The 24,138-nt window shown below is 38.0% G+C and overlaps 3 protein-coding genes across 3 annotated transcripts; 1 reads left to right on the top strand and 2 right to left on the bottom strand.

Annotated features, from left to right (window-relative positions):
- Positions 1 to 2,350: 2,350 nt before the first annotated feature.
- On the top strand, positions 2,351 to 14,023 carry LOC110767065 (Methylthiotransferase). The gene is made up of 11 exons (XM_021970498.2): positions 2,351 to 2,640; positions 2,719 to 2,757; positions 4,201 to 4,292; positions 6,211 to 6,460; positions 6,648 to 6,767; positions 6,842 to 6,917; positions 7,397 to 7,605; positions 7,799 to 7,907; positions 8,836 to 8,928; positions 9,029 to 9,189; positions 9,846 to 14,023. The coding sequence occupies exons 1-11, from the start codon at positions 2,443 to 2,445 to the stop codon at positions 10,392 to 10,394; spliced, it is 1,896 nt and encodes a 631-aa protein (XP_021826190.1). The 5' UTR covers positions 2,351 to 2,442; the 3' UTR covers positions 10,395 to 14,023.
- Positions 10,651 to 14,331, bottom strand: LOC110767064 (C2 calcium/lipid-binding plant phosphoribosyltransferase family protein). The gene has a single exon (XM_021970495.2). The coding sequence runs from the start codon at positions 13,977 to 13,979 to the stop codon at positions 10,866 to 10,868; it is 3,114 nt and encodes a 1,037-aa protein (XP_021826187.1). The 5' UTR covers positions 13,980 to 14,331; the 3' UTR covers positions 10,651 to 10,865.
- Positions 14,332 to 19,700: 5,369 nt separating this feature from the next.
- Positions 19,701 to 23,975, bottom strand: LOC110767058 (uncharacterized). The gene is made up of 2 exons (XM_088247065.1): positions 23,771 to 23,975; positions 19,701 to 22,866 (listed from the first exon to the last, which is right to left on the bottom strand). The coding sequence occupies exon 2, from the start codon at positions 22,539 to 22,541 to the stop codon at positions 19,995 to 19,997; it is 2,547 nt and encodes an 848-aa protein (XP_088103191.1). The 5' UTR covers positions 22,542 to 22,866; positions 23,771 to 23,975; the 3' UTR covers positions 19,701 to 19,994.
- Between the last annotated feature and the right edge of the window lie 163 nt (positions 23,976 to 24,138).

Here is a 24,138-nt window from a genome sequence, read left to right on the forward strand (position 1 = left end):
GCCACGTCATCACGTAACAGAAAACGGTCGAACTGACGGAATGTGTAAATTGGTCGAATTTTAAAAAGTTAGGGCGTAAATTGACAAAATTAAAACTCCGTGGCCCATTTCAAGAATGACCCCAAACCTTCGGGGGCAAAATGATGTTAGCCCTAAAATCTATTACGTATATATCGTTTCTCTTGACAGCACAAGAGTTCATTTTACTTTACATCATACTAGCCTCCCTGCACGCGCTTCCGCGCGTGCGAGAGGCTTTTTTAATCACGCGCGCTATGCGCGACTTACAAAGTTTCGTAAATATTTTTTCGCAATTGTATTTATATAGATGTCCGTTTCAACAGTTTTATATTTTAATCTCGCGCGTGTGATAAATCGTCGTGTTAAGAGTTTTCTTTTATCGCCCGTATTTTTCTAGACGTCCATCTTAACAGTTTACACACTATAAAAGAAAAAATAGAAACTGCTAAGATGGACGTCTAGAAAAATACGGGCGATAAAAGAAAACTCTTAACACGACGATTTATCACACGCGCGAGATTAAAATATAAAACTGTTGAAACGGACATCTATATAAATACAATTGCGAAAAAATATTTACGAAACTTTGTAAGTCGCGCATAGCGCGCGTGATTAAAAAAGCCTCTCGCACGCGCGGAAGCGCGTGGCTAGTCTTTTTTAAACCTTTACATAAAAATTGAGGTTAAGGCATTAACTCATACGTTGAAAATGAACTTCTTATATAAATCAAATAAGGGTACATCGATTATTGAAGTTAAGGCATTAACTCATACGTTGAAAATGAACTTATATAAATCAAATAAGGGTACATCGATTATTAATACAAAAGATTGGTTATTAATACAAATGATTAATTAATTACAAAACAAAATATAATACATAAATTGCAAAGTTCAACCTTGAGCATGTCGAGGTTGTAGTCGTCATTGTTTTGGTTTGTATAATAATAATCAAATACAAAGGAGCAAGCAAAATGATTTTCTCTGTTCAATGTTTTCATTGTTCTTCTTTCAGCTGCTTGCTCCTTTTTTAGGTAAAAAAGTATAATTAGCAAACGAAGAAAGTAATGTAAAGGTAGGTGAATGTGAGCATATACCCATACCTCTAAAAGACTCATTTTACAAAATGATATAAAATCATTTCCTAAGTGAAGTTTTTAACTTGAATGCCTTCTTGTATTAGTTTGCATTGCTTTTTTTATATTTGTCATTTGTTTTATACGAAAATCTAAACCCATTTTTTTAGTCAGTTTGCATGAAAACCAACACCATCCTAAGTTACACAGCTAATCAGATAAACAAAACAATCTAAAAACAGCTTGTAAGTCAAGCAAAAGGTATAAACAACCACCAAGGTATATAACAAATTTCCCAATTTAACCCAAATAATAGTGGACACTCTCATTTTAGTAGTACTAAACACAACTCCCATGGATTCAAGCACACCTTGAGATGAAGTTCCTAATGATAAGGGCTAAGTCAAGGCTATCAAAAATATCATGATTGAGCAAATTTATTACCTGCACTCGTAATGTTTGATCCTTTGAAAGATGTGTTGCCTGTGGAAAGTGCACCTTCCAAGAGAGCGTTGCTCAGATTTGCCTGCAGAAATGGTACACGCATGTGTAAGAACATTAGAAAACGTTATGGAAACTTGTCAATCTTTATGTTCTTTGCTTGGAAACAATTGAACCTTGGGCCTTTTAGAATCCTAAATGGATGGTTACCACCAAAACCTGAGCCATTGACCAAGGGACAGGGATTCGGGAATTAACTCAATAGAGTCAGGGTGAAAACTAACAGATTTTAGAAAGGGAATCTGGAAATTTTATAAGGTTCTACTAAACTGGTAGAGGAAAGCCTTTTCCACTGCTGAATCTACAGGTTATCCCTGTCAGATAGACTTATCTGTTTTGTTCAAGTTATGATTGTGGTCCTATTAACTTGACTGAAAGATCAACCAAATTCATTCTCAATGCATCTCAAAACGACAATACTGATTATTATGACAGTGAGGCAGTGCCAAAAAATTAACACAGTATGGTAAAACCTGCTAGCTACACACAGTATGGTAAAACCTGCTAGAAAGAGAGTAAATTTCATACCCAAGCTCACGACTGCTAGAAAGAGAGTAAAGCGAAGAATGGTTAGACAATTTGGGCTCATTACATCATATATGTTCTTAAAGGGAAAAAATTAAATTAAAAAAAAAGAAAAAGATAATCGGGTCCCAGTGTGTTATTAAAAAGTGCAAAATTGGGCCAAAAATCTTAAAAAGTGCAAAATTGGGGGCTATTTCCAGAATTCTAGAAATTAAGCTGTTACATAACCCCTTCACTCTGTCCGTCGTCTGTGTGTTTGAACTTGAAGCTCCAACCATCGCGAGTCGTTGTTTTGCAGTGCGTGTAGGTTAGTTAAGGAAATGGAGGACATAGAGGATTTGCTAGTTGGGAGCGGAGGTGGAGCTCCTCCGGGTTTTCGTTTGCCCATAACAGCCGTCGGATTGAACCCAAAGAAGAACAAGAACAAGAACAAACCCAATCCCAATGGCAATAGCAATAAGCAATCTCAAATCCAAGACCCCCTTGCTCCTCTCTCCCCCAAAATCCCTGGAACTCAGGTCTTTCTCTCTATCTCTCTTTCCCTCTCCAGTGATGATTTTCTTCCGCTAACTTCTGTTTTTTTTTTCTTTATGCAGACTATATATATCAAGACATTTGGGTGCTCACACAACCAGGTACGTTTTCAGGGTTCTATTATTGCCCCATTATTTTTCTGTAGTTAATGTTACCCATGACCAACTGTTTAGATGCCCTACCAGTTTTTGCACTTTATTTAGTGTAACCTCATACTTTACCAGGAAAACTTCAGATTTCCTCCACAATTTGAATAAATAATTTTAGTTTTTCCTTCAATAATTATCGGGGGAGTTTCATTTTTTGTTAAGTTTGCAAGTTTTGGAGAATATGATGTGGTAAGAGGGGTTCAAATGATTAATTCAAGCAGCTGTCTTGAGAAGACAGATTCAGAGGTTTCTGTGGTTCTTGGAAAGAATAATGGAACCAGAAAAATAAATCATTGTGGGCTCCTTTCCAAGAATAAGTCTTAATCTTTCTCCTGTCCTACTGCTCTTCAAGCCGCATGGAAATAGAAGACTGCTAGGTTTTTAGGGAAATGCTACACTTGCCAACTTTTGTTCCCCAACTAAGATGGCAATGTCCAAGTGAGTTATATAACATGGTTCATTTTCTACTCCAATGATACAGTGTGTGCAGCAAGTGCCAAATAGGTTGGGAAACAAATGATGGGAGACAAAGTTGGGCTGTTAGGAATTTTTCATACTCTTATTATGAAAATGAATAACTGACAGCATTATTTTATATATAAAAAGTTTCTGGAAGGGGTTTCAAAAGGTTAGAAAACATCACAATTTAAGAGTAATATTAGGCTATCTTCTTAAATCAATGACCATTAGCTTGGGTGGAACCTTTGGGTTTATAGCAAGGTAGTAGAGTAGTTGATGATGAGAACAGGGTAAGTCTTCTTAATATTTGAAAATTCCTTTCCTTAAGAAATGTAGGATGCCACCAGAGAAGGGGAGTGGGGGCGTTAAGCCAATGGCTGAACTGCTTTTGTAGATCTCCAGGCAATAAAGGTGCATCTAATTTGGTTGGTTTCTTGTTTGAAGTTTTCTTAGATCTGTATCTAAGGTTTTAGTTATTTGCTGATTATCCTCTATCATCCACCTATTTCAAATAGATCTATGATATCAAATTTTAAGGTTATTATTGTGGTTATAACTTATAAGTAGGATTTATTTGGTAGTAATGTTTTTTATTCTTATTTAATTTGGATTTTGCATCCTTTCTGATCGTATTGCGTGGAGTGGTTGTTGATGAATTTTCTGATCGTACTGTTTTTTTTTTCTCCCATCTATAAAATAGATCATCTACTGGGAACTTCCCAGTTTTAGGGAGGTTGTTGATGAATTTAAACATCATGTAAACTCCAGCTGTTAGTTCACCATTCCATTTTGCTTGACCTTAATGTTATATAAGCATGAGATTTAGTTCTGTCACCGGCATATATTTCTTTTTTTTTGGTTAAATTTATCAGGGATTGAATGAGTAAAGTTTCTCATGTTTGTATTTGTTTTCCTTGCACTTTGTCTTTATGTCAGAGTGACAGTGAATATATGGCTGGCCAACTTTCAGCTTTCGGTTATCCATTAAGTGACAATCCTGAGGAGGCAGACCTGTGGCTCATAAATACGTGAGGATCCTTTTATTGGTATCATTTGTTCAGTGGATTTGGTCATGTCTTACACTGAAAACAATGTCTTAATTTTTATTTGAAAATCAATGTCAAGGGAATAATTTAGTGCTCCTTCAGTCATTGGAACATAAAGGATATAGTTTGTGGTATAGTAATATTTTTGAACTTTAGTACACCTGTTTTAAATTCTTTGTATTTAAGTCATCTATTCTTTTTGTTCTTTCCCAAACGAATCCTTTTCTTGCTTCTGATGATTACTGTCAAGGTAGTCAAATTTACTTAAGCACCTAAGAAGGCTAAAAGAAAAACTTGCGATAATGTGGACATGTGAAACTTACTTAGGCACAAGTCATCAGCTTGAATTGACTGCTTCCCTACCCTGTTAAAAGAATGGTGTCCTGTCTTGTACAAGAAAGTAGCTTGCATAGATCGTGTTATGAGGAAATATTGTCATTTCTAACAATCAATAAAATTAAGTGACGAACAACAAACTGGGGTTTTCTTTACCAAAGTTGACTTTAAGCGGTCTCATAAGAGGCAGATAGAGTGGATTACAAGGTTTCAAGTGAGTAGATTTCTCAATGATGATGTTTGCAGGGTGGCCTCCTCTTGTGGCCGGTGTAGGAGGGAGATAAAGAAAAGAGAAAGGGAGAAAGAGAGAGAGCTGGGCTCCTCTTTTGGTGGGTGAGAGAGAGAAAGAGAGAGGGAGGAGAGGTGCTGGGGGTGGGGTTGCAGGGGAGAGGGAAGAGAGTGGGGATGTCGAGGGGAGGGTAAGTCACTGGCAGGGTACAGCAGGAGAGGGGAGGGAGGAGCACCCAAAACTATTTTCTTCTTTTTCTTTTTAAATTTGATTCGGAGGGTAAAATTTGGGTTTTAGGCTTTACAAAAAATGACGGGAAGTATAGTTGGTGACTTTGTGGTATGAATACAATTACTCTTGACATCTTGTGGATTTATTTTTTTGGTGGACTGCATGTCTAGCGTTAATGTAAGCTTTACCACTTCAACATTAATAAATATATCTCCATGTCCTATAAAAGAGGACCCCAATTGAGCGCTTTTAATTGGCCGGTTATATTGGCTGGCCTTTACATTTTCTTTCTAAAATACCTAAGCCCCTTTCTCATCTCGCATTTTTCAAATGGTTTTTTTTAATTTTCTTAACTATTAGGTTGCATCTGCCACCAAATAGAATATAGTTATTACTATTGGTCATCCAACCATTTCTCACCGTCGCTCTCTGCAATTTTGTTCTATGACATTGTGCACTAACACATCATGGGATATTGGTCCTATGGTATTTAAACTGGTATGTCACTCTGCTTTGCATGTATATTATCAAAACTAATTCAAGAGTTAATAAGTTTTAGCATTTGAACCTAGGAGCTACTTAAAATCAATTTATTTTCACAACATTTGCAACTGTTAATAATATGTTTAAGGGAAAACAGTACGTCATATATTATTACTAAGATTTTAGGTTTTGGAGTCACAGTGTTCAAATTCTTCATGGGAGTGGCTGTATTCTGGAATGGAATGTCCATTATACTCACTTCTGCAACAATTGTCATTGCGACTGTTCCCGCACTTTAGAATCTTTCTGCCAAAAGCTTTCGTCCCAAGTCTCTTAGTGCTTTTGTGTAGTAATTAATAGCAATATAATTTTTTTAACGAACTACTGTGCTTGATGTATTGCAACATTGCTCCTATCTGTATTCCTCAGAAATTGTGTGCATCCATGCTTGTCTTTTAATGCTGAAGTTCTCTCTTTCAAGCTGACCCCATTTTGTTTACACTATTTTTGAAATTTGTCATTTTTATTTTAAGATCTCTCTATGCACATGTTTACCTACGATAATTGTTATTATCTGTCAACTCATAATTCTCAATGTATAGAGTTTATTACTTTATGTAGATGCACAGTCAAATCTCCAAGTCAATCTGCCATGGATACTCTGATAGCAAAAGGTAAAGGTGCAAAAAAGCCCCTGGTGGTGGCTGGGTGTGTGCCGCAAGGAAGTCGAGATATAAAAGAGCTAGAAGGTGTCAGCATTGTAGGAGTCCAGCAAATTGACCGTGTGGTTGAAATTGTTGAAGAGACTTTGAAAGGTCATGAGGTGCGCCTTTTGAGCCGTAAGACATTGCCAGCGCTTGACCTCCCTAAGGTTTGTCTTCTAGATCTGCAATTTGGTGTTTGCATTTTATTTGTTTTCGATTTAGTTTTCTTGGAATGTTACCCATTCTAACACATTTTTTTGGTTTTCTTCACTCCTGCAAAATTATGTTTCTGTTTCCACCTTATATTGTCAACTAGTCTGGAGATGAAGTATTTGCTCTTAATTTTTTCCACAGGTGAGGAAAAACAAGTTTGTTGAGATTCTCCCTATTAACGTTGGTTGTTTAGGTGCTTGCACTTACTGCAAGACTAAGCATGCTCGTGGTCATTTAGGGAGTTATACTGTTGATGGCCTTGTAAGTTTTGTGATATTGGTTTTCCTTATTTATTTATATCAGATTTCAATTTAATAAGAATTTTAGCACTGCAGGTGGGACGTGTAAAATCTGTGATAGCTGACGGAGTCAAAGAAATATGGTTGAGCAGTGAGGATACTGGAGCTTATGGTAATTTATTGTTATAATGTCTTGTCTTCATTTAGTTGAGAATGTGAACGTACTTGTTATCTGGAGAAATTTGGTCTCAATAGAGTTCTTGATGGTACTTGGTTTTGGTATATTATACATTCATGTGATATAATCCTTGGAAGCTTGAGGTAATGATCAAACTATGTAAACCATATCTTGTTTTGAGCTTTATTGCTCAAAATGGTAATGTGGTTCTAGTTGGTTGAGAGCTATGTTAAACATGTGAGTTCCTATTTGAACAGAAAAACAAAAAAAACAAAATACACAAGTGTATCATGTTCCTGTATCCCGATATCTTCCTACTTTTAGTATTATTGTTCGTTGGATGTTGCAGGAGAAATAATTTCAGACAGGACACAGAAAATGATGTAATATTTAAAAAGAAACAAAAAAAGTTAAGATGTTGCTCATGCCAGTGTTTAGTTGAACAATAATGGTGGCTAACCTGATGTTTGCAGGTCGTGACATTGGTGCCAATCTACCAATTTTATTGAATGCAATTGTTGCAGAACTCCCTTCAGATGCAAGCACAATGCTTCGAATTGGGATGACAAATCCTCCTTTCATTCTGGAGCACTTGAAAGAAATAGCAGAAGTTTTGCGACATCCATGTGTATACTCATTTCTACATGTACCAGTCCAATCTGGAAGTGATGCTGTCTTAACTGTAAGTGCTAAAATGCTTTTCATGTTTCTTTCTCCATAGATTGGCACAATTTATTATAGCGGTTGTTGATTTATCCTTTTACTTTCTTCTCCCTGAGATTTAATTATAAATGTAGTGTTTCTCAAGTGTACATAACTAGACTTCCCATTACATTATGGTCACTTTGTTAAACTAAATATCCTTATTGTTTCAGGCAATGAATCGGGAATATACTGTAAGCGAGTTCAAGACTGTGGTAGATATCCTAACTGAGCTTGTGCCAGGGATGCAGATTGCAACTGATATAATATGTGGATTTCCTGGTAGTGTTTAACTTGATTCTGATATCATTGCTCTTGTTCTTTTAATTTTTCACAATGATTCAAATTTTTGACCTCCAGATTCTGTGTTGATCAGTACTGATGTAACATATCTCTGAGGTTGTTTTTTAATTCCCATGCTAAACTTCTCATGCAATATATGTTAAAAATTTGGCTAACATGGTAAGAAGTTCCAATTTAAGATTGTGATACTATAGCACTCCAAAAGGAAGCACTAAGATTGACTTGGAAATGTTGAGGGATAAACTTAGCATGAATGGGGTACAAGTGATTCCTGGAGGTAGACAAAGTTGTTTGGAATGGTTTAAATAATTAGACACTAAGAAGCCTTCTTACTACGTACCTCCCTACACATGGTATTGTATATAGATATTTTTCCCAGTATGCTTGGCTTCAACACTACCTGATTTGATTATTTATTTTTTAAAGAGTTCCAGATGTGCTCTCGCTAAACTGATAATATGTGGATATGCTTGGGGGAAAATAATGATTGTTTGTTTATTTTATTGAAGTAAATATTACGATCTTAATTGCAAATTTAAAAATTCCATATCTTCTCCTACTTGGTTAGCATTTTTCCTTATAGAGGAATTGCTCCCCATTTTCTTCTTTAAGTAAAGGCAATTTAAGGTGGTTTAACATCATACATAATGACGTTAAGTTTGTAAATTCTTTTTTAAAAAATTTACTGTATCAGTGAGTAACTGATATATTTCCATGTGGTAAAACTTAGCTTTCTAGGAAGAGCATTAACAATGTATGTATAACATATTCTTGGAGTATCAGTTTTATTTGCAGTGGTGATGGGTACTTTTGAGGTAACTTGGGGGATTTGATTACTTTATTATATGCATTGAGCAGTCCAAAGAATATTACTTGAGGAGTTTAGGCTTATTTCCTGACTTCTCAGGTGAAACGGATGAAGATTTTACTCAAACTCTTAGCCTTATTAAGCTGTACAAGTTCCCTCAAGTTCATATTTCACAGTTCTATCCTCGACCAGGTATGTGAATTTGTTCCCCCCAAGTTCATATTTAACAGTTTTAGCAATTACATAAATTTGTAATAATCTGTTTTGTGTTTTATCTTGTTTCTATATTCAGGAACACCTGCTGCAAGGATGAAAAAGGTCCCCAGTACTGTAGTGAAGAGAAGGAGTCGTGACTTGACTTCTGTTTTTGAAGCTTTCACACCATATGTTGGGATGGAGGGCAGGGTGGAAAGAATATGGATAACTGAAGTTGCCACTGATGGAATTCACTTGGTAAGTTTAAGTAGTTCTTTATCATCCATGTCAGCTAGTTAATGTATGGAAAAATTGAGTGAGCAATCCGCTGTACAAATGTGCTCAAATAATCTCCTACCTGAGATAGCTACATTTGTCAGCATTGCAGATTAGGGGCTGGCTTCTTCTGTATTGTTTATTAATTGAAACATCATAATAATTAAGCAGATATCTGGAGTCATGCTAGTTTTTGTTTTGAATTAAGTTCTTTTTTCTTTTTTGATTCAATGAAACAACTCAAGTTGTGGCTTAATTGCAATTTGCATGCATATTATTGAAGAAAATTGTAATCCAGTTTGGTGTTTAATAATGAAGGTTTCAATCGCTGGATCAATATTTCATAACAATTGAGTTGAACAAATTTTATATAGTTATATTTTATCAACTCAACATTTGATAATAAATAGTTTTGGGTAGATCATGATAGAACTAATAATGGTGTTGACGTAGTTGCTATTTCAATTTTGTTGCCAATGATATTTTGGTCTAGTAACACCAAAATGGCGGTTTGTTTTTTTGGTGTTACAGCCAACCAAGATGACCTTCTAGCCAAAAGTTCTGTGGGGTTTTGGACAATTATTCAATCAATTGAAATCAAGTGATGTTTACAATTATCTGTTCTTTCTTTGCCCAAGGTTGGCCATACCAAGGGATATGTGCAGGTGCTTGTAGCTGCTCCAGAAAGTATGTTGGGGACTTCAGCTATTGTGAAGATCACATCTGTTGGAAGGTGGTCAGTTTTCGGAGAAGTGATTGAGACTATTCCTCATATAAATGATACAGTTTCAGGAAATGAAAGGCCTAAGCAGGAAAAAAATTTCTCTGGTTTGAACCATTATGAGACTAGTGCATGTTCAACAAAGTCGAAAAATTGTTGTTGTGGACCAGAAAGCTGTGGAGGACAGTCGGAAAAGTGTGCTGAAACAAAGAATGACGTTCAGCTGGAAGACAGGAACAGCAGAAATCTGATTGGATGGCTACTGAGGAAGCGAAAAAACCATGTTGAGAAACCTGTGGAGAATGAAATAGCCTTGGGATCCCAGAAAAAGCAAGAGCAGACCCAAGGAAGCTTGGGTGAATGGGGTGTTGTTGATCGGGCTCTTCTAGGCGGGATGCTTGTGAGCTTCCTGACAATTGTAACTCTACTATTACATCTTGGATTTAGGATTCTGTCATCTAATTAGAGAATTCTAGTTGTACTAATCCATTTTTGTCAAGGATTTTTCATAGAAAAATGCCATGAGCTTGTTTGTCTGTTCAAAAAATAGAATATTTTCGGTATGTTTGTAATATTGGACATAGTACGGCTGTTGAAACTTGAAACTTGGATCTATTTTTTTGTAACTGAAACTGATTGAAACTGACCACTTTTACTATAGTTGGCATGACTTCCTACTATGCCTCAGCAATTTGATCAATCTCTCATTCGGGGAGTAGAGATAAAGAATGACTCTACATATGGGATATTGACAAACTGGATGTACATATTCAAGAAAAGTGAAAAAAATACATTATCCCACCATGGTCTTTCCTGCTATTATTTGCTGGGTTTATTTACTGAATAACCTTTTTCTTCACAAGAATGAGGTGAATAAGTAATAAGCTGCCGTTACAAAAATAATAAAGATAATGAGCTGCGGGTAATAGCTTCAATCTCATAGTAGCATATCTGACTTGGATGGCAACCTCTTGAAGAAATTGACAGGTGCAGAAGGCATCTTGCTCCTGAATCGTGGATGCCGAAGCAAGTAGAGCCCAACCAGCACTGCCACAACCTGGAATGGAGTAATGTATATGAAAACAGCCCAGATCAACGAGAAGATGATGAAGATTGCTGTAGCCCTCGGGTCCCTCCAGCTTAGTATTGCCTGAGCTCTTTCCCCTTGGGTTGCCAAATCTCCGACAACGGTCTGCACTCTACCCGCGACACTACGCAACCTGTCGTACCTCATCCTCACAATGTCAGCGGGTCGACTTGTAGGGAAGCTGTCAAATTCCTCATCCAATTCATCCAGGTGCGCAAACTCTGCCTGTGAAATCCGAGCATCCATGTGAGGTGGGTGCCTTGGCCTGAACCTATAGTTCCATATACCAATCACAAAGAGGTAGAGGAAAATTGTGGGCAGGATTAGCTCTGGGTAGCAAACTAGTATCACAAACAAGATATGAACAAGGCATGTCGTGATTGGGTTTCTCCAGTTGCAGATGTCATTAAACCATCTGCAGACATTCGTGACTCCGCTAAGAACCGACATTATGCGTTGGAAGTTGGCTTTGCTTCTCCTCAGACTAAACATATGGTAGTCTACATCTAACATGTACTCAACAATCTCGCGCCTGAGCGGTGGCTCTGCTCGGGCTAACCTTGCCGACACAATCTGCATTGCCTGGTGGCGGAGCCAATCCGTGTACCTGACAGGTATAGGTTGGATATAATGCATCTTTGGAAGCAATGGCTTTCCATATTGAGCTACCATATTAACCCAAGCTGTGCAAGTGAACCTCAAAGCCAGTTGAAGTTCCCCATTCTTCTTTAAACCAGAGGGTGTGAGAATCAAAAGGGGATAGTAATGTGTATAAATCCGATCAGTTTCCAATGTTGATAACCGAATTCTCACCTTCCCAATCCTCTGATCTCTCGCGTCTTCTCTGCTTCCGTTGACATGGCAATTGTCGAAAACACCAATGGTGATGACAGTGTATGGATCATAAACCTCCCAAGTATACTGCTCATTCCAGCGAGGTGTCAGAGTGTCAAGAAGTGTTCTAGTTCGAACCCATTTGTTCCCATACCTTGCCACACAATACGCATCAGTGGTCCTGCCCTCCTTGCCCTTCATAGGCAGCAGATTTTTGGCACTCAGAATGCCAAGCTCAAGAATTCCAACGCCTGACTTCCTCAAATGCTTGGAGGAAGGCTGAAGATCGCTGCTGAAGTGCGTGGACTCATCAAGAACATGATAACCGGCGTCTAAACAGAGGCGAAGATGAATCTTGCTCGAGAACTTCTCTTTCTTCCTCTCACTTTCCTCTTCCACACTAGCGAAATGCCTCTGGAGATTGAACCACCGAGGCTCGGGAAGCTTATGAGTGTCAATTCTATGCGGGAGGTCTCTAACTGAAAGGATCAGCCTTCCCAATATCTCTTCCTTTCCGGGACCAACTTTGTCATCAACTGATATAATTATGTAATCTTCAAAAGGCTCGGATGCCACAAACATGAGCTCGTCATTCCACATTGGGTTAATAGTACGCACTTGGGAAGGCCTTGTCACTCTCAGCTGATTACCTAGCTGTATCTTCACATATGTTTCCGGAGGCCGGTTTCGCTCGGAAGGGACAAGATCCTGAGCTTCTAGAACTTGAATTCTAAGGTAATATAGCTTAGGGGAGAAGTAAACCTTTGATCTTGTGGTGGCAAGATTCATATGGCTAATGTCATGGGCATCAGAATGCCAAGCCTCAGGAAAAGCCTCATCAGCCTGCGTCCCAATCCAAACCGCAAGCATAACCTCTCCTCTAACTTTGTCTCCCTTCTTGTCCTCCAACCTATACCACTGAGGAGCCAAAGGGCTATCCGGCGGCACCCGAAGAGGGACTTCAGAGAGGTCAAAATGAACCCTCCCCACAAAATCATCCTTGCCAATATCCTTGTCTTTCACAGTCACTTCTAGCAGATTGGACTGCACCCTCTCCTTGGAGAAAGCGAAAATTTGCATCCACACCGGGTTTTGGTTCTTCTCCAAATGCTTGGTGACCCCTCTGTAGTTCCCAAGCTTCACCTCCACATAAGGGTCAAGGCTGCCTGAGACATCCATGGTTGGAAGATCTCTAGCTTTCACCACACTCACATACAAGTAATGCATCTGCTCCACCAGATCATATGTGCTTGAGGTCTTGTCCCCTCCAATGCCTCTGTACCTCAGCCGCGCCGCGAGTGGTGGACTAGTCTCCACCAGCGCGAACTCAGGGTTCTGCCTCGGAGCCTGCTGCATATGCATAACCGTGGCAGGACCCGCTCGCGCGAAATCTGTCCTGGTTTCGACAGTGGGTGCCTTCTCCTTCATATGGTGGGTCTCAAATCCAAACCCAGAAGACATTGGAGGAGGATAAGCCATTGAAGGAGGAGGAGGAGGACCACCACCACCTGCCCCAGTGCCAATGGAGTGGAAGGTCCTCACTTCCTTTTCCTTGCTCTTCTTCTTCTTCATCTTCTCATCCCCAAAATGTTCACGCCTAATTTCCTCATCAACCCTGTTGGTATTGATTTCCTGCAGAGGAGGAGGAACCGGAGGAGGAGGCTCTGCATTTCCAGAGCTAGTAAACTCAACATTACCAGAGCCATCCTCATGCTGGGGAGGAGGGGCATAATGGTCATCTTGAACTGCATAGATTCTGAGAGCAATATCACCTTTGACATTGGAGAAGAGGCCTCGTTTGTCAAGAGGGTAGCGCTGGATTGTGGCTTCAGGCTCAGAGAAGGGAACAGAGACGCCTGAGATTCTGACTCTGCCGAGGAAGTTCTTGTGGTGACCACTTTTTCTGTCATTGTAAACAAACACATCAATGGTCTTGCCTGGAAGCTCTCTTGGGTTGTTGATGTTGAAAACCAGCTTCTCATTCCACTGAGGGTTGAGGTCTTTGGGCTTGGTTTGGGTCCTCTGTCTCTCCCCCTCAAAGTCTACTTCCACAAAGGGACTTGCAAACCCATCACCATCTTTGGGCATGAGGTCACTTGCATCATGAACTTCAACAACCAGCTTGTTCATGGCCGTTGATAACTAATTGGACCCTGAGAGCTGAGAGCTAAGAGGTGACAGAAGAATTTTATGGTCTAAAATGGAAGGGAAAGTGAGAGTTGGGTTGTGAATAGCAGTGAAGAAGAAGAAGAAGAAGACAGAAATGGTGGTAGGAGAGAGAGGGGGGAGAGAGAAAGAGAGGTGGGGAGAAGAGTAGGCGGTGGTGGTGATGAGATATTCATTTTGGAGTATGAAGACAGAAACAAATGTTAGAAAGGAGGGTCGTTTGGTGGTGTGAGGTGGCCCCCTTGGATCATATGGCCTTTGATTGATAAAGATTCTAGTGGGTACATATATTTGAGCTTTTATGAGAGAAACAGGGAGGAGAGCTATTATAATGCTGTCCTCATCTCTTCAATTATAAGCCTAATAATGCTGTATATTGATGCAGAGTCATACTGTAAATTTGGACCGCACATTTTAACAAGAATATCAACTTGATCGATGGTTTAAATTTCGTCTGTCGACAGAAGTATCTGATGTTCGCAGACGGCATGTCAACTAAACATCTACGTATCGATCTTATGTTGTTAGACGGTTTCACAACAAAACATTTTCTTGTTTACTTATTGATGATGTCTGTGTACAACTTATTTACTGTTCACTAAACGACGTCGTTTCGGTGTTTCACTTGCATAGGTAAAGCTCATTGATTCAGGGGGTGGTACATGTGGATCCCTTTGCTTTTGACAGAGATGGGTTTGATGGAGATAATGTTTAGGTGGAGGAGAAGAATGCTAAGATAATTCTTAGAGGGAAGTGAAAGCGATCACTTCATTGATGAAACATACACACTTTTTCCAAAAGCAAAGTATTGTATCCTTTTTAATTGGATCTCTCCCTGTCAAGGAATTAGGCAGATGCATTATTAATTTCAAACTGTGGATGGATTGTTGTCAAGTCTTTGGCTAAAAAGGTCAGCAATATCATAATTCTCCTTTTGCCTAGAAAAAGTAGAGAGGTCCTTTGAAACAATCTATTTATTATTTAATTTACCCAAATAAATAAATATAAAATAAAAAGAAAAAAAGAAAGGTTTGGCTTGGTATTTAGATGAGACGGTGATGAGCCGACTCAGCAGAATTGCTTTACTGGTTTGTTGTTGCATAAAATATACACATTTGTGAGTTTTGCTTTTTGAGCAAAGCCCAAATCTTTGAATTGTGTGTGTTGCTTCTCATATGTAGGACGAAAAAAAACCAGCTTCTAGTGCCAGTTTGACTGTCAGAACTTGGTCATTATAAATAAATCAATTTGGTAATGTGCTGATGGCTGACAAAAGGTGAGGTGTAGAGAAATTGATGCATCTAGTGGTGTCTGCCAGTTGCAGGCAAATTAAATATTTTGCTTGCAGTAAATGAAGGTAAACAGAAAAGGACATATAGAGAAATAGACGTGTAATACTAATACCCAGTAAATGAAGTTTTTGTCTCCGATCTATATATGTGGTGATAAAAATAGACATATAATTGTATACAATTGAATGTAAAAAAGAAAATTTCGGTAATCACTACTAGTGACGAACGAAAAAGACATTTTGGAAGCGTTATTGTATTTGCACCTGGATTTCATAAGTAGAAGTGTCATACGGACCGTGTCGGTGCTACCCAACCTGTTTACTGTCTAGAGCAATACACTTAATAAACGGACGTATCTCACATAAGTTTTATTCACCTCCATTATGCGAGACGAGGGTACAACAAACCTCTCACATAGGTTTTATTCGTATTTCAATCATTCGCATGTCATCCTTCGAGTATTATCCTTGCCAAAAAAAAAGTCATTGAGATTCGAAGTTTTGTTTTAAAATGTGCACACAAAAACTAAAAAAACAACAGATGGGTCGTGGAACTTATGGATGTGATTAATTCTACCACGGGATATTCTTTTATAGTTGATATCGTCGTCACACTCGCAGCTTTTATGGTTCGCTAAAGCAGAGCCTGCAATCGACATAATCGTAAAAGACTGTTGTAAAATGACTAGATTGCCCTCTCCTTTAAACTTTTTGAACCGCTCTCTTTCTCTCATCTGAAGTGTGCGTAAGCACATAAAAGTCATTTTACTTTCTGACTCACTTGGCAATGTAGTTTCGTAATTGGAGTTGGTACTTTTTTTTTTTTTTTGTCTTAACAATGAGGTAGTTCTGGATGGGCCCCAACTATGAGTGGCACCTTTAAACCTTAACCACAACCCAAACTAATCCCCACTCACACCGGGTCGGCCCGTAAGGGGTAAAGTGTTGGCCAAAGTGGTGACTCCGTACAAGAGCAGGGATCGAACCCCTGACCTCTCTTAAGGAATGAGAGTGCCGAACCACTCACACCAACCACCTTGGTTGGAGTTGGTACTTTTATTATCTCTTTTGTCTTCTTTTTTTTTTTTTTGTAATTTATTTTAATTTTCTTTTCAATTGAACACTTAAAATTATCACAATTTTAATCAAATGATATTATTGTCAATTTAGGTCTTTTTTTTTTCTTTTCACAGTGCTGTTCACGAAAAAATGACAATAAAAATGAACGGTCCAGATAATAAGTTCACATTGCGAGATAGAAAGAAGAAAGAAAAAGGCATAAAAATTTACACACAGTATAAAAAGAAAGGTAGCTAACATTTCTCTTTAATTTATTAAAAGACTTACAATTATTCTCTCCAATTGCACACATATGTATATACGCGTATAAAAGAATTTCAGGACATTTTGAAGTGAAAAAAATAAGGAAAACTAAAGAGAGTAATATTAACAAACGAATTACATTCATGCAAGCTACATTTGCTTCAAAATTTAAGCAGTCTAGCTAGCTTAAGAGCTAAGGACTGTGTGCATATGCCCAGCCTAAAAAGAAAATTGCATGAGGGGGTAAAAGAACACATCGTGGAGAAGGCCTTGCTCGCTTTCTTTTTCCTTTATTCGGATATGTTTGTTTGGTTGTGTCACTTTAAGGACTTTTTTCTAAAGAAATATGTCCAAAAGTCCATCAACATTTTCAAAGCGGTGCCTTGCCCATCTGGTATCTAAAAACAATCTATGGATGGACACCTTGCTATGGCGTTGAAACCTAGACATGCAAAATACATTACGTAATCTTAATTCAATGGAGAAAAATAAGTAAAAAGTTAGGCATTTTAAGAAAATAGACAATTTACTTTTATTTTTTATATTTATTTTCATGTACTTTCAATTATTGTTACACATGAACTTACCTAATGTTTCCATTGATTTTCTCTTGAATATGATTGCAAATGTTGCAAAATGTTTCCAAAAGGCTTTAAAGAGACTCCATCAAGGTATGGAGGTCACCAGACAAAGTGATGCGCGACTTCATCTTTGCCCTCATGAAGAAAATTCTTGGTTCCGTCACTAACTATACGAATTCATTTCGCACTCATATAGGCATAACCAATTTCGTGCCCCCACCCCCATACGCATCCTTTAGCACAACACAATAATGATAGCTCTAATGCAAGACCATAAAACTGATGATCAAGTAAATATCTTTTTGTTTAGATTTAAGTGTGAGTTGTTGTTTGAATCTATAGTTCATACGTAAAATATCGGGAACTTCTCAATGATTGGGAATGTATGAGTGAGAGTGCAGTGGAAGCATAAACAATTTGGATATGCATGATGATCCATTCACAACTTTAGAAGTTTGTAAAAGAATATGCTGTGGGGGTGCGTCACAGGGCACTTCATGTTTGAGGGTCGCTTTCAAATTTTTCAGTGATTGTTAATCTTTAGGATCAGCAAGTGAAAGTGCAAGTGAAGTGATGATATTTTAGTCGGCACTGCTTCTCCTGCCCTCAAGTACTCTTAGCCGATGTTAATTTACTGTCTATGCTTTTCATTTTGTGGGGATTAAAAGAGATAAGGTGTTGATATTGTCGGGATTAAGTTTTCTCTATGACTAATACATCTTTGACAGTCAACTTTGACAAAATTTAGAAATTGACCTCTAGTTTGTTTTTTGTTTTTTTTAGTGTTAGGCACCAATTTTGACCTGAGAAATTTGTTGTTTAAGAGCAACTCTCCAAGGCTAATTTATCAGTTATTAAATTTAGTTTTGTGACAGCTAGCCATAGTTAAAAGGAGAAAATGACTCTAACCAAATGTTCAAACAATACAATTTTTGAATGTCCGAAGTTATTTTTATATATATTTAAAAAATAATTAAATATTCGAGGTTATGTCAAAATGGTCAGCATTACTAGAGGATTATAAAGTGGTTAGTCATAATATATAACTTTAGTAACCATGTTAAGTCATATATTTGATTCAACTTCAGTTAATATTGCTGAAATGATACCAAGTTGGCTAAAGTGGAAATGCTCCCTACTCTGCACCCGAATTCGAATCCCTCTTTTTGTAGTTTAAATTAAAGTAGAAAAATGGATGAGTTAACTTAATGGCTAGAAGATCACAAAAAATAAAAAATAAAAAAACCCCTAAAATTAATTAAGACAGATGGATTGTGTTATCTCTTTCTTATTAAAGAAAAAATAACAGAAGACAAATCACATGCGACACAATGACAACTTGCAAATATTGTACTTTTTCTTCTTCTATATTTTTATACTGATAACAATTTGACCCTTGAGGTTTTAAAAAGTTTATATGGCACACAAAAAGAATAGTTGCCTTGTGTTCTCATATGGTTTGTCTTGCTGAGATTATAGAACCTGCGAAAGACAATGCATGTGAGAAAATAGGACCACCCTCTACTTCCTGACCCATGCATGTTTATTCTTTACTTTTTGTATTGCTAACACCATATCACACCACATTCCTAGAAATTTAACGGTGTAGTAATTGTGGGTTAGGTGAGTTGATAAAGACAACGTATCTGTCTCCTACATCTGAGTTTGATCTCCCTCTTCTTACGTTACGTATTTTTTAGAATATCATTTAGTCAAAAAAATAAAACTAGAACATAGTCTAGGTAGATGTTTACTCCCATCAACAGAGCAAACTTTATCATTGTGCCTTGAGGAGCATCTTTTCAGCTATTGACCCCCTCAATATACAGATTCTAGCTCCGCCATTGCGATATAACTTCACACCAACTAGAGGAGGAGTGTGATCACGAATTGTATATAATTATAAGTAGAAATTTGTTACCTAATTTGTATAGTTGACCTATTTGAGTGTAATTAGGAGTTCGTCTTACTATTCTTGTAGTCCATATAACACAATGTAATCTTATATATTTGCCTCACAAAAAAGAAGAATACATAGATTCCCATCTTACATTAGAACATGAGGAGTTAACGTTAAGTAGAAGAAGAGTTTTCTATACTTTTCTGCTCTTGCTTCAAATTTGGATATAATCTCTTATTCTAACTAATGAATTTTCTCAACTGTAATTAAATAAAAAATAAAAACATTTTTAAGAAGTCGAAGTCAAGCTATTTGGCAAGTACCTTAATTTCCTCCATGTTCATTGGGCCAGATATTTGACCTATATTAGATCTCTCTATTTGAAATTGCATTTTCATGCCAAGTGAAAAAATGAACTGGGACTCAACTAAGTTCAGGGTTAGATAGAACCACAAGTCCAATTTCCAGAGACTGTATTAGAGCAGAATCAACTTCTGCAGCAAGGCTTAACTATTTTATAAGAACCTAAGAAAGAACCTACAAGTCAAAAATTAATTGAAATTCGAAATGTATAGTAAACTAGCAGCAAATCCACAACAAAAACCATATTTGTCAAAATAAGCAAGTACTAAGTTATTTACATTCATTAAATAAAATATGTAAAGTATACAGAGGCCCTTTGGAGAACTAGGTATGCATAGAGGCTAGATATGGCAAAGAATAGTAAATAAAAGCATGTAAAATCAACTTATATCTGTTGCAGCCAAGTTGGCCTTTTAAACCCCGCTGGCTACCGCAGTCACGTTAAACAATTGAATTCCGGTAGCGAATCAAAAGTTCAATTTCTTTGCAAACTCTAATTAGATGATGACAACTCTGTAAACCTAACGCCAAGAAGCAGCCTGTCTAAGGCAGAGCTGATGAGAGTCCCATCCCCCGTCTGGTTCCCTTCTCTTCATGGGAGTAGCTGTCAATGCAACTTGCTGGAAAGATTTCATTTGTTCTTCCATTGTTGAGTTACTTAAAGGAATGCAGAGTTGTCTAGCACTGGTTCCTCTGCTTCCACTCTCCGGACAATTTGCACCAGCATTTAGATCAAAAGTTGGCCTTATGAAAGCAAAGTCGCTGGGGCTGGATCCATGAGGAACCTCCATAAGATGTGGGGCCCCAGAAAACATAGAAAGAGTACCAGAACCGAGAATTTGTGGGATTACAGTGGTTGCATGGGGATCTGTCATGTATGGCAGGGCAGGGGGTGGGTAAACTGTTGAGGATATGCTGTTGTTTGGGTCAAAGTAGAAACCATTATTATAGAGGAAGGCATGAGGGTATGATTGGGTAAAGCTTGACTTGTGTTGCAGGGTAACTATCCTCTGCATTTGTTCGTTTGAGGGAAGCATATTGGTAGCAGCTACTAGAAAGGGTTTAGCATGATGACTATGACTAAATCCCTCCATTGAACTCAAATGCGGAGAACAGGACGACCTGAAACTTTTACAGTCTGATTGTCTTGAATTTTCCACAGAAGAAATTGCTGGATCATCAAAACCACCATTTGCCCGGGTGCCTTCACAGGGCCAGTAAGGATCAATGCATGCATCTGCAGAAATTGGGTTGTCGTTTAAATCAAAATCCCTAACAGAATGACTTGATAATGAAGCTGGTGGAGACAATTGATGGCAGTTTTCATCATTTTCACTGACACAGTTGAGATCAATATCAAACATTCTTGCTTGTCTGGAACTCACTTCCACAGAAGACTCTGTTGTATAATTACTTGACAGTGCTGGGATAGATTTCTTTGGCAGCAACTCAACATCAAAATCAACACCAGCAGCAACATTGAGGTCAATCCCTTTAACATGTGAATAGTTTGAGCTGCCAATAGTATCATTAGTGGACAATGCCTTATTTCTACTGCAACTCTCAGAAAAAGAAGTACGTCGAAAAGCGCTAGTGGCGGATGAACCTCTCCAACCGCTCAGTTCCCCTGCGCTTTGAAATTGTGGCACAGGTAAGCATATTCCTGATTTGGCGACCATGGGTATTGGCTTCGACACATTTTCACAGATAGATGCAGCTTCTTTGACTGACTTCTCAGTGTGTTCTACTGCATTTTCCAGGACATCTTCATTAAGATCAATTCCAAAAACATGACAAGTTTGGTCACCAGAACCTTCAGGTCTCATAGATGGCTCCTGTTTCTGACAGCCGTCATTAATTCCCAGAACCATGTCATGCAATGGCTCTTTCGCCTCCTCCAAACAAAACTGTTCCTTTTTTGTCAACAGTTTTAGATCCACAGCCTCTTTAGCGGAAGAGAAACTATCAGACTTATCTTGTTCATTGCACTGCTGCTGTACGGATCCAGCTTCTGTCAAGCATCCTTCTTTATCAGAGTCTGCCGAATCAGCATAGCTGAGATGAACCATATCACTATTTCTCACTTCCATAGAAGAGGAGCTTCCAGAAGCCTCAGCCTCCTGCTCTACTTCTTTTGCAACTCTCCAAGCCACATCCAGTGCATCATCCAGGTCATAGGGAGTTTCTGCTCTATCAGGATTATAAATCTCTGCACCTTTCTTCTTAGGCAGATCAGATTTGAACTGATTAATATTCTCCACAGTCCCACAATTATCATCCGAAGTTAAATCCGGCACCTTGTCACTAGTCCTTGTTCTGATGTTGTGAATAGGCTCTGAATGTTTAATCACATTGCACTGTTTTCCAGATGACAAGTTGGTAGTATCCAGTACTAAACTTCTAAATGCAGTCTCTCCAATATTAAAGTCAGTACAAGTGGAAGTGTCTATGGCACTAAGTTTGACATTCTTACATGACTTGTTATCAACTGACATTTCCTGACAACTGTCACTAGAACAAGCTTGAAGAATGAGTTGCGTGGAGTTGGAAGAAGAAGACTCAGATTTACATTGCTTATCATGTAAGGATGTCTGAACTGCAGCCTTCAATTCACTTTCACCAATTTTTAGTGGATATCCATTAATTTTCCTATCTTCCAACTGATTAGTTTCAATGGGTTGTACACTGTCCAAGCAACCATCACTGCTCATGGAACTTTTCTTTGTAGAAGCGTTTCCCTCCAGAAAAAGTGCAGAAACTTCAATGTTGGACTTTGCGGGGGAAATCCATAGAGGTACAGCACTGGATGCACTATTCACACAAGACTGTTGCTTCAAATTATAGTCATTATCCTTTGTACAATCAGTTGAAGAGACACGACCAATCCTTTCTCCTTCAGCAAGTTTTTCACTTTTACATCCATCAATTTCGTGGTCAGATTTATGTATATGCTTCTCTAATCCCACATTTGCATCACTTAATGTCCCAAGAACATCGGATAAGCTCTTTTCCTTCCCTGAAAGACTTTGCCCTTCAGGACAACCGAGGTGCCCAACATTGTCTTCCATTTTACTTCCTCTCAGAATATGGTAGTCCACTGGTTTCTGATGATTACCTCCTAAACAGTATTCAGTGACATTAACACCCACGCAGAATATCAACGGAATGCCTTACAAAGTTCAATTTACCAAAATCTACAGGATGCCTTGAGTGAAAAAGCCAACACAAATTTAAGGATGATAAGTGGCCAACCGAATGCTTAGAAGTTCATGATTCTTGTTGCTACATTATAGGCATCCATCCCACTCAAAAATATTTGAAGGCCTATTGGTCATCAAACAGGAAAGTTCAGTTTTAATAACCAAAATATCCAGCTACAGGCAGTTGGATCTCCTGCAAGAATTAAGCTCCTCATGAATTTGTAATCTCAATATATTAAGGATGAATAGTTTTCCCAATGCAAAAGAATAAGAAGGCTATCTCTCAAAGAGTAAGATGGTTTAGAAACATTATAGTCCACTAGACAGAAACATTTAATATACATTTAAGTCACACTGGACCTACGAATTATCTGCTGCACAACTATCTACCTCATTCCATAGAAAATTCATTGGAACGAAAGAAAATAGAAAAACATTGAATTGTCAAGCCACTTCGGTTGTACGAGATAATAAAATTCAAAGTGAAAGAAGCACAAAAGAAAAGCATTTCCCTCATCCCAATCATAGAAGCTCAATTTGGTTGCAGAGAAATGTATAAAGTCTCTTAATCAAGCTGTCATGGAAAGTAGCATAATGCCCGGAAGTCACCAAAATTTTAAAGAGCAAAATTATGAAACTCTGTACTATCCAAATCCAAGTAAACACAATTTAATTTAGTAGGACCCTGAATTCTCACCCACCCTTTTGGTTTTTGTGGAACAGTTTAAAAATCCAATCTGGTTAGTGAAAACAAAAAAATGTAGGAATATGAGCTCAAGTTTTCAACCCTGACAACAAATGGCTTGACTCCATGAAAATAAACCTTGCCTAAAAAAACCACTAGAATATTATTTCCATGGTTTACTAATCACTTCGCAATTTATAAGCAATCAAACAAAGACAACATGTGAAGACAGGAAAATCAGCAGAAAAACCCAAATGGAGCTGAAATATTGCAGACCCAGAAATGAACAGAGACCCAGAAAAACGTTAAACCAACCAATACCTCCAAACAGAAAATTCTACAACAAAGCTCAAACACAGAAAGAAATGAAAGAAAAACAAATAAAGGGTGAAGAATTAAGGAAGAAACGGACCTGTAAGACGAATCTCATGGTGGTGTTGGTGACGGAGGAATCAGTATTAGGGTTTGACAGAGCATACAAAGCAAGACAAGCAGAGAGACCCTCAAAGCTCTCTCTCTCTTTCTCTCTCTAGAGCTTGTGAGTTGAAGAAGCTACAAAAAGTTGGACCAACCAAACGGATCCTCCCCTTTTCTCTCCCCCAAAAGAGTGAGAGAGAAGCTGACGTAGACCCAAAACGTAACACTCACTAGCATAACATAGCATAGGAATTATAAAAATACAAAAATAAATAAATAAATTATAAAACAGAAAATGAGAAAAAATAATAATAAAGAAAATAATATTGGTTTGTTTTGTTTTACAGAGGGAGAAGGACGAGG

Source organism: Prunus avium, chromosome 1 (assembly GCF_965620075.1).
Source record: "Prunus avium chromosome 1, drPruAviu1.hap1.1, whole genome shotgun sequence".
Lineage (NCBI taxonomy): Eukaryota > Viridiplantae > Streptophyta > Magnoliopsida > Rosales > Rosaceae > Prunus > Prunus avium.